Below are 9847 nucleotides of genomic sequence, written 5' to 3' on the forward strand. Positions count from 1 at the left end.
TACTTAGGAATGGTATAGGTCTCCGAAAACTAGTCTTCTCTGAGGCCTCAGAGCAGGAAGGGCCGCTGCTAGGGATTAAGGGCAGAAACACTTTATTTATGGACTCTGTACAATATTGTTCACCCCCATCAGGACATCTCACTTCTCACTATCTGCTTGTCTGTGGAGAAAGGGCTCCAAGACCCTAAAAGATAAGTCTCGCTGTTTTCCTTGCTTCCGGCTTTCCTTGCTTCCTTTAATGAAAAATAAATTGTGAAAAACTACATTATTAAACAACACCAGTCATTCTCAGAGAGCTGTCACACAAGGAAAGAACCACTCTTTCCCCAACCTCTTTACATAGTAAATTAGTCTAAATCCCATCTTCCACCACTTCCCCCAGAAGTTTCGATGTAGACACACATTTACTTAGTGAGTTGCAATTCAGCCGGAGGGTGGAGTGTCAGAATTCAAGTCGCCTTTCCCGAGGGGGTAACCCCGGGTCTTGGCGATACCCTAGATAAATGAGATGCTGGTAAATTTGAGATGTAATTGCGGGATTGGACCGGTTTCCCCTTTCCTTCGACGAATGACTGCAACTAGGTCCCTTTAAGAGACCAGGAACTCGCCGGGCGTCCGGGCCCGAAACGCATCCTCTTCTGTGCTCCTCCCCTGTCCCCGCGCGGCGAATGGTTCGCGCCGGCCTATATTTACCCGAGATATTGCTCCGGGACCGCAAGGATGTGAGGCTGGCGAGCCGGCTACCGCTTGCAGCACCGGAGGGGCGCGCCGCAAGGGCGGGCAGCAGACCTTGGGGACCTCGGGAGCGGAGTCGGACCCCCCCGCCCCGGAGGGAAGAAATGAGGTAGCGACCGTCCCCGGAGCCGACCATGAGCGCGCCCCGCCCTCGGCGCCCCACGCTGCCCTGGCGGAGCCAGCCAGGACAGTGAGCCCGCCGAGTCCGAGTCCCTGCGTCCGGCCGGAGCGAAGATGCAGTGAGCCACCGCCGGAGTGCTGCGCCGGGCCCGCCGCGGCCAGCCGGGGCAGCATCTGACCGCACTCGGGGCAAGCCGCACATTCTGGGATCAACCCCGCCGAGGGGCTCTCGGTTTCCAGCACCCCCTGGGGGAGGGAGCCCGGACCCCTGGGCACACTCGCTATCGAGTTTCCGCTCTTTCTAGTTCCAGCCTTGGGGAGTGTGTGTGTGTGTGTGTGTGTGAGAGAGAGAGAGAGAGAGAGCGCGGGGGCCCTTTCCAGGTTCACCGAGGAGTTCCTGCATATTCTCGCCCCGTCCCGGCTGCTTTGGCTGGGGCTCCCTCTGCGCGCGCGCATCTCTTTTTAACGTTCCACTCTGATTTCGTCTTTCTCTCAATTTGCTTGCCTAAGACTCTTTGCCCTCGTCCTTGCCCTGGCTGGGGTAAATCTGTGCACGCTCCTCCCCGCCCTCCCCCCCGCCCCCAACTCGCAGCTGATTATTTTGTTCTCTTTTAAAATTTTAACCCGTACCCACTTCGGCGGGGTCCCTGAGGACGATACTCCCTAAGCCCCTCTCTACCAGTGGGCCACTCCCAGCTTAGTTTTATTTTTCTGTCTTGCCCGGGCCGAGCCCGGCCAGGGCGGGTGGCTCAACGGGGCTCGTACCCGGCGCTCCGCCGCCGCCGCCCAGCTGCGCGGGGGCGCCCTCCGGAGATGCTGCCGTGGAAGAAACACAAGTTCGAGCTGCTGGCCGAGGCGCCGCCACGGCAGGCGTCCAAGCCTAAGGGCTACGCGGTGAGCCTGCACTACTCGGCGCTCAGTTCGCTGGCGCGGGCGTGCCCCGAAGGCGCGCTCAGCCGGGTGGGCAGCATGTTCCGCTCCAAGCGCAAGAAGCTGCACATCACCAGCGAGGACCCCACTTACACTGTGCTCTACCTGGGCAATGCCACCACCATCCAGGCGCGCGGCGACGGCTGCACTGACCTAGCGGTGGGCAAGATCTGGAGCAAGAGCGAGGCTGGTCGTCAGGGCACCAAGATGAAGCTGACTGTGAGCGCGCAGGGTATCCGCATGGTGCATGCCGAGGAGCGCGCGCTGCGCCGCCCGGGCCACCTTTACCTACTGCACCGCGTTACCTATTGCGTGGCAGACGCGCGGCTGCCCAAGGTCTTCGCCTGGGTATACCGGCACGAGCTCAAGCACAAGGCGGTAATGCTGCGCTGCCACGCGGTGCTGGTGTCCAAGCCCGAGAAGGCTCAGGCTATGGCCCTGCTGCTGTACCAGACGTCGGCCAACGCGCTGGCGGAATTTAAACGGCTCAAGCGGAGGGACGATGCGCGTCACCAGCAGCAGGAGCTGGTGGGCGCGCACACCATCCCGCTAGTGCCTCTGCGCAAGCTGCTCCTGCACGGACCCTGCTGCTATAAGCCACCGGTGGAACGCAGCCGCAGCGCGCCTAAGCTGGGCTCCATCACCGAGGACTTGCTCGGTGAACAGCAGGAGCAGGAGCTGCAGGAGGAAGAGGAAGAGGAACGCACGGAGAGCTGCCTGGAGGAGGAGGAGGAGGAGGTGGACCGTGCTGAGGAGGGGGACGCGGCAGCGGAAGAGGCCGAGGCGCAGCGAGCGCTGGTGGTGGCCATGCACTTGGAATGCGGGGACTTGCTGGACACACTGGAAAGTGGCCGCGAGGAGGCACTAGGGGGTGGCGGGGTCTCCCTGAGCCCTGGGGCTGGGCCGCCGCCTCTGCTACTGGGCAGCGCCTCGGACATGAAGGCCGAGCTGTCTCAGCTTATTAACGACCTGGGAGAACTCAGCTTCGGCAACGACGTGCGCAGCCTGCAGGCCGACTTGCGGGTGACGCGCCTGTTGTCCGGCGAGAGTACCGGCAGCGAGAGCTCCATCGAAGGCGGGGGCCCGGACGCCACCTCCCCTGCTACCGCAGCGGACCGGTCGGGTCCTAACGACGGCGCCAACCCAGAGGAGCCCCACTCGGGTTGAGATCTCAGCAGCCCCCTGCGCGCACCTCTCGCGCCCCACCGTGACTCCCCACCTGTCTTTTGGACAACACACATCTCCGTCCCCCGCCCGCCCTCAGGAAAGGGGAAATGGGACACTTGAGGCCCAGAGTTACCCTGGCCCTCTCCTTCAGCACACTTGGCTCTGTTTGAAGCGGGGCTCAGGTTGCGTGTGGAGATGTGCGAGAGGTCAGACTGCACGGAGGGAGAGACAGGGCTGGGGGCGTGAGGGTGGAGGGCAGGCAGACGGTGAGAAAAGGGCCCGCTGGTTAGCAAGGGATGCCTGCCAGCTGGCCAGTTTCCTGTTTGTGGGGCAGCTGGGGCCTGAGGAAGAGGGGTTAATTTCCTCCCCTGACCGGACCCAGTAACAGGGAGCGGCCTAGCGCTGTCATTGACATGTCATTAAAAAACATTTTTTTTTCTCTCTCTCTCGCAACGTTTTAGGCTGTAATGCCACCTCCTTGCCCCCAGTCTTTTTGGTGCGAGAGCTTGGGTTGTTTACCTCAGACTCAGACCCTTGAAATTCTGCCAAATTCCTCAAATAATTGTTTGGGGATGGAGGTGGGGGAAAATGGAAGAAAGTTGCATTTTGTTTACAGTTAAAGACGTCTAATATCTTTAAAACAACAAAAAAGGAGTTTTCCTTTAAAAACACACCTTCCTTCTGCTCAAAAGATCTCCCTCCATGATACTGTGTAAAATATTTTGCACTGTTGTGAAGTATTTTTGACATTTTTTTTTGTACATAACTGTGTTCCCAGAGCTAAATGTTTATATCTTTTGCTGTGCAAAAGGGACATGTAAAATGTTGTTCAGCTGTATATACAGAAATGGGTATAAAACATTTTGTTATTTTTTAAGAGTAGCACTGCTCTGGTTGTGTTTGCACGCCAGTGGGGAGAGAATAAAGAGGACAATGTCACAGAACAGGTGAGCGTTTGGAAGTGCTGCTGAAAATTCTGGGGGGCCACAGGGCTGGAAGAGGGCCTGGCCATTGGTGCCATGGCGCGGTAGGACAGGGTTTGGCCTTCACGGTGCTTGGAGGTGATTCCAGAACCCGCTGTTTGCGTAGTCCAGGGCCTCTGTCGCTCTCCAGCAGGGTGGGCGCTGTGGCTGGGGCCAGCCCTTGCTTTCTCTTTGAGCCTATCCTCCCATATTCTTCATGCAGTAAACTGTGGCGGTGTGGACTTTCTGGTCTCTCGGAGTTAATTCTTGGAGGTACAGGGTGAGTTCTGTTCCTCACTCTCAGACTTGTGAGGTAATTTAGGAAGGAGTGACTTTCAAGGTCTTCTGAGGTTTTACCACCTTCTTCTGTGGGTCACCTTTTCCCTTACAAACAGCTCAAGGGGCTTTAAAGATCAACCGGAGACCTCAAGAAAGTGTCCTGGGGCTCTGTGAGGAGTGGGGCCATCTCTGTTTTTCCTGGAGGAAAATCAAGAGAGGGGAAGGTTGGTAAGTTCTGATCATGGCGCGAATGAGTCATGGCGCAGGTGGGGCCGGTGGGGAGGCCAGCGGAAGAACCTATTTCCTTCCCTTCTACAACCCAGCGTGACCCAGTGGGGGAATAGTGTGGAGGTCAAGGCAGACAAGAACTGGTAGAGCTTGGGGTGTGTGTGTGTGTGTGTGTGTGTGTGTGTGTGCAGGCTTTCTGTGAGCTTGTTTCTGTTGTAAACTCCAAACAGATGTCTCTGGTTTGGCTATACCCGATCAGCCGGAAGTTGTAATGAGACACTGCCAAAACTGTGCCTTCCTCAAATTATTTTCTTCCCTTTGCCCCTTTGGGCTCCATTTCCTGTGTTGCAGAAATGATCCCGCTTCTGGCCTTCCATGCTGTCCTGAGGCCGTTCTGTTTTTGTTTTCGTCGTAATTATGTTTTGGACAGCTAGACCCACAGATCCTGAGGAGTCTGGAATTTGTTAGAACCATAGAGGGATGGTGAAAGATTGTCTTCCTAATTAACAGAGTTGGTTTGGGCATAAGATTAACTTGAGAAACGTGGGGCGCTTGGGTGTCTCAGTTGGTTAAGCGACTGCCTTCGGCTCAGGTCAGGATCCTGGAGTCCGGATTGAGTCCAGTATCCGGCTCCCAGCTCCACCGAGAGTTGGCTTCTCCCTCTGACCTTCTCCCCTCTCATGCTCTCTCTCACTTGCTCTCTCAAATAGATAAATAAGATCTTTGAAAATAAAGAAAAGATTACCTTGAGGAACGAAAAGCAATGTGTAAGTGGGTGGGAAATAACTAAAAAAATACTCAGATTCACTTTTTAAGGGCATTAAGACAAGGTCCAGGCTTTTGAATCTTATATTTTGGTTTGATTCAGAGTCCCTACCCCTCTGCCCAAATACCTCAGATATACATCATTGCATGAGCTTTAAAACCCCCATGTAGAGAGAGGTCGGGAGAGTCTAGTCCTCCCCTCCCCAGATACTCACACCATGTGCTTTCTGTACAGCTCTCACCAGCCTGGCAGGCAGCTGTGTGGCCCATCACTATCTTGCATGACTGGATTTCACATTTGAAATTATTTTCACACATTGCCAAGTTCCTGTGCTCTTTGAAACAGATAAGAACATTAAAGAGGGTGAAGATCACGTGGCTGGTACATGGTGGTGGGGCAGGGTCTGTGTGTCTTCACCCCCCCCCCTTTTTTTTAAGATTTATTTGAGAGAGAGAGTGTGTGTGTGAGAGAGAGAGAGAGAGAGGGAGAGAGCGAGAGAGTGGGGGGAGGGGCAGAAGGAGAGAGAATCTCAAGCAGACCCCACTGAGCACGGAGCCTGATGCCGGACTCCATCTCATGCCCCTGAGATTATGACGTGACCCGAAATCAAGAGTTGGGCATGTAACCAACTGAACCACCCAGGTGCCCCTGTGTGTTTTCATTCTTAACCAGTTAATGGTTTAATGCCAATGCCAAGGTTGGCTTTTATCTGTGACTGATGGGGGTAGGGCGATTGGTCAGAAAGTGCAGACAAATGACATTTAAACCAACACCACCAATAAATGGAAGGCAACTGTTTCTTTAAGTCTGATTTTTCCAGTTATTTGATTTATAAATAGGGAAGGGGGGGTCTAGGGGTTGAGGAAGGAGGAAGAAGAAAATAAGCAGCCTGCAAAAGAACCAGTTCCCTCCCTCCCTCCTGGTGCCCTCCCCTTCCCTCCTTCCTCTGCTCTACCTTTTGGCTTTTATCCCCACTGCACCCATAGCACTCTGGCTGCTGTAATTCTAGAAGAGATCCGAAGGTGATACACGATTCACCTCTTCTTACATCTCAGTCTTCCAGGGATGATATCACTAGCATCAGAAGAGAAGTCTGAATGAAAAAAACAAAAATGAAAACGAAACACTGCTTTGCTCCTGACACTCGGATGGGAAAGAGTGGTGCCCAAAGCAAAACGAAGCCCTTAGATAAAACCTGCCTTCCAGAGAGCACTGAGGTCTGGCTTACTCATCCTATCTAGCTTTACCTTCCTGCGAGCTGGGGTTCAGGTTCCTCCTCTGCGTAACCTGATGGTACTTTAAATGCTGCGAGACACTTTCCACATTCTCCCCGAGCCTAAGTAATCCTTTGTGTCCAACAACACACCACGGACTGCGTGAAAAATGAAGTGACTTCCGGTGGCAAGAGAGGTCTTGTCGGGTGGCAGCGCGAGTCCCCAGAGGACGGTTTCTTGGACTGGAAAAACATCCTCCCCTATTCATTTGTACCATGTGTGGTGTGCGTTGATGGGGAGCGAGGGAAAGATGGGACAGCATGAAATAAACAGTAGTATTACAAACCTTCTCAGCACTGAGAGTTGCAGAGAACACCCACTCCACGCACTTGCACGCTGGTTCCTAAAGCAAACCTCCCACCCACTGCCCCCAGAGTCAGCAGAACAGATTTTAAACAAATGAGAAAGGTTCTTTTAGACTGAGAAAGCACAATTCCCTCCCAGAGACAGAGCTGCTTTTCAAGGGCCCTGCTCTTGAAAGGAGAGGGAACAGACTGGTAGAACCCACCCCTGGCATCACACTCGAGACAGAAAAAAACTGCACGGGAGTCCACCAAGGATCATGAGAAACATGCAAATTCTGTTAGGAGCCAGTTGCCCTCATTTTTAGCAGGATTTAGTAATTTAATAAGCAGAACACTTTCCTCCACGTGGTATGCATCAGTGGTCCTCGCATCTGCTGGGAAGTGATGCACGACGGAGCGAGAAGTGTGTGTGCAACCGGCGCCTGGGAATCATTTGTGACATGCGGGAAACTACTCCAGGCTCGGGGAGGGCTGGGAAGCCACAGGTCAGGGCACTCTGGACCCCCAGTACCAGGTTTTCCAGCATATGGCCACAACTGGATCTGGCTTTTTTGTCAGCTGGGGCCTTTTCTGCTCCTGCTGGCCCATCCCAGGCCACAGGCTGCCTGGGGCCACCCGCCCCCACCATGAGCCGCTGTGAGGTGATCCCATTTTGAGCAGCTCTGAATAACCACCACGTTGGTGGCTGGAATGGCTCGCTGGCCCTGGAACGTGGCACCCATTCCCTCCCCTCTCTAGGTCTGTTCAGTGGCACCAGCAAGGGTCATGTTTCTACCCCCCAGACGGTGGCCCTTCTGACAGCCCCCTCTTCTACATCTCCTCTTCAGCTCTGTCCCATCCCATTTCCTCCTGTAAGGCCTCATTTCCCTCTGGCTTCTCTCATGATCCTGTCTTCATGTCTCCTCCTTCCTCCAAGCCTAGCTCAGACCTGAAACCAAACCTAAAAGAAAAGGCAGCCCAAACTTTAAAGGACAAACAAACACACAGTCATTAGTTGGCCCTGGTCCTGCAATCCCTGGGCTCTGTCCTTCATTTACAGATGAGCAAACTGAGCCCTAGAGGGGAGATGTCGTGTCCAAGGTTACACAGGAGGGACCAAGACCCAAGGGTCCAAACTCTGAAACCCATGCTCTTTTCACATTCCTCCCATTCTCATGGCTTATAACCAAATTTTTCACTTTGGGATGGCAGAAACTGGCAGTGGAATTTTTCTGTGATTCGCTCCCCCCTTCTTCTTTGATACCTCTACATTTCATGCCTGGTAGATGCTTGATGATAAACACTTGTCAAGTCATTCTTAAACATGCCATTCTTGCCACCAAGTGTGAATGAGTATCTGCTGGATGCCTAATGTTGGAGATAGAAAGGGCAGGTGGTGTCCTCCTGGCAAGAATGTTCCTGGTGGGTGGGGTGGCGGCCCCCAGAGGAACCTGGTCTCCTCTTGCTCCTACCCTGAGATCTGGTCTGGTGAGATCTCACCCTAGAAGAGCAGGTCTAATTTGAGGGTGGGGGAGCTCTTCCCATTGCATCATGATTATTAATTATCCGTATCTTTTCTGGTTGGCTGAATACTCCAAGGACAGGCATGTATCTCTGATTCACCAAACTTAACACAGAGCCTTGCACCTAGTTGGTACTCAGGCAACAGCAGTGAAGGAGTAAAGGAACCATTCTATTTCAGCCTAAGAGAATAGGCCTGATAAAGTTCAAGGGCATTACCTAGATGGAGGAGTCAAGGTTTTTTTTGGTTTTTGTAGTTGTTGTTGTTTTTTGTTTTTAGAGAGAGAGTGTGTGTGTGCTTGAGGTGGGAGGGAGGGAGGAGCAGAGCGAGAGGGAGAACGAAAGTCTTAAGCAGGTTCCTGGCCCAGCAAGGAGTCTGATGCGGGGCTCAATCTCACGACCGTGTGATCATGACCTTGAGATCATGATCTGAGCTGAAATCAAGAGTCAGATGCTTAACTGACTGAGCCACACAGGTGCCCCTGTGTGGTTTTGAGGACATATGTTTGGGAAGGAGGGAAGATTGGGGTTCAACTGACTCCTTGTCTCTACATGAGGTAGATTCAATTCTCAAGAGTTTCCTTGGAACTTCCCTGAACTTCCTAGGGAGGGGTAACTCTGGTCTGGAGAAGGGAAGTTTATTTGGAATTGGCTCTGGATGGAGTTGGAGTCCCATTCCTGCTCATCCCAGCCCCAAGGTTATGGCCCCAATTCCTTTAATTTGAGTCAAATGAAGGCTCAGATAATGTGGTATGGCAGAAAGCCTTCAGGAAGAGCCTTGGATGCAGGCCTTGAAGTGACCTGGAATCCCTTCGCATTAACCTAATCAAGTCACTAATCCCCCTCTAGTCTCAGGACCTCATGAATAAAATGGTTGTGTTGGATTATATAATAGCAAGACTTTCAGCATTAATGTTCTGAATTGAAAAAGGAGTAAAGGTTAAGTTCAAGTGTGTTTCTGCCTTCCTCCATCCCTTAGTGGGAAGAATAGAAGAAACCTCTGTCCTGGGGCTCTAGGGACCAGGGCTCATCATTGGGAGCCCCCTGTGGCCTGGATCCCCCCCACTGGAGTTTAATGCAGAGGTTTTCTCGACCAAGCCAGAGCAAGACTTGCTTGTTAAGCAGCCCTTTCACTACCTCAAAGCTTGGAGTCCATAGTGGGTCCTAAAATGGGGACCCACATTGAATCTAAGGACCAGGTTAGGGCCAGGTAAAGGACCATAAAAGGACTTTCCTAAGTTTGATCACTCAGCAAGATGGGGCCGGAATTCAGGTCTCCTGACTCTAAGTCCTATACTCTTTTCCCTGTGTCTTTTGGGTTGAGATAGGTTAAGTTTGGAAGCAACCCAGCCACTATCAAGAGAAACTTGGCAGAGTTTCAAAGGCCCTGAGGGCACCAGGCAGCAGAGTGTTTGTTCTCCTAAGGATGGAGACCAGGACCCACTTGCAGCAAGTCTGGGAATAAGAGGAGGTTGATAACCTGGGGCATGCTTGCCTGCATCCCCTGGTGACAAGCTACTCCCTGCTCCAGGACCCACCCCAATTCAAGATCCTTCTCCTAGGAGAATTTCTTCTTAGCTG

The 9847-nt window shown here is 53.0% G+C and overlaps 1 protein-coding gene across 1 annotated transcript; it reads left to right on the top strand.

Moving 5' to 3' along the window:
• The first annotated feature begins 672 nt into the window (after window positions 1-672).
• Window positions 673-3896, top strand: FAM43A (family with sequence similarity 43 member A). Its single transcript, XM_004745295.3, has one exon. The coding sequence runs from the start codon at window positions 1669-1671 to the stop codon at window positions 2950-2952; it is 1284 nt and encodes a 427-aa protein (XP_004745352.1). The 5' UTR covers window positions 673-1668; the 3' UTR covers window positions 2953-3896.
• Window positions 3897-9847: the final 5951 nt, after the last annotated feature.

Source organism: Mustela putorius, unplaced genomic scaffold, assembly GCF_011764305.1.
Source record: "Mustela putorius furo isolate JIRA1106 unplaced genomic scaffold, ASM1176430v1.1 tig00003834_pilon_pilon_pilon, whole genome shotgun sequence".
In the NCBI taxonomy this organism is placed as follows: Eukaryota; Metazoa; Chordata; class Mammalia; order Carnivora; family Mustelidae; genus Mustela; species Mustela putorius.

Coding starts and splice junctions, on each gene's coding strand:
- FAM43A (XM_004745295.3), top strand. CDS start 1,669: ATGCTGCCGTGGAAGAAACACAAGTTCGAGCTGCTGGCCGAGGCGCCG.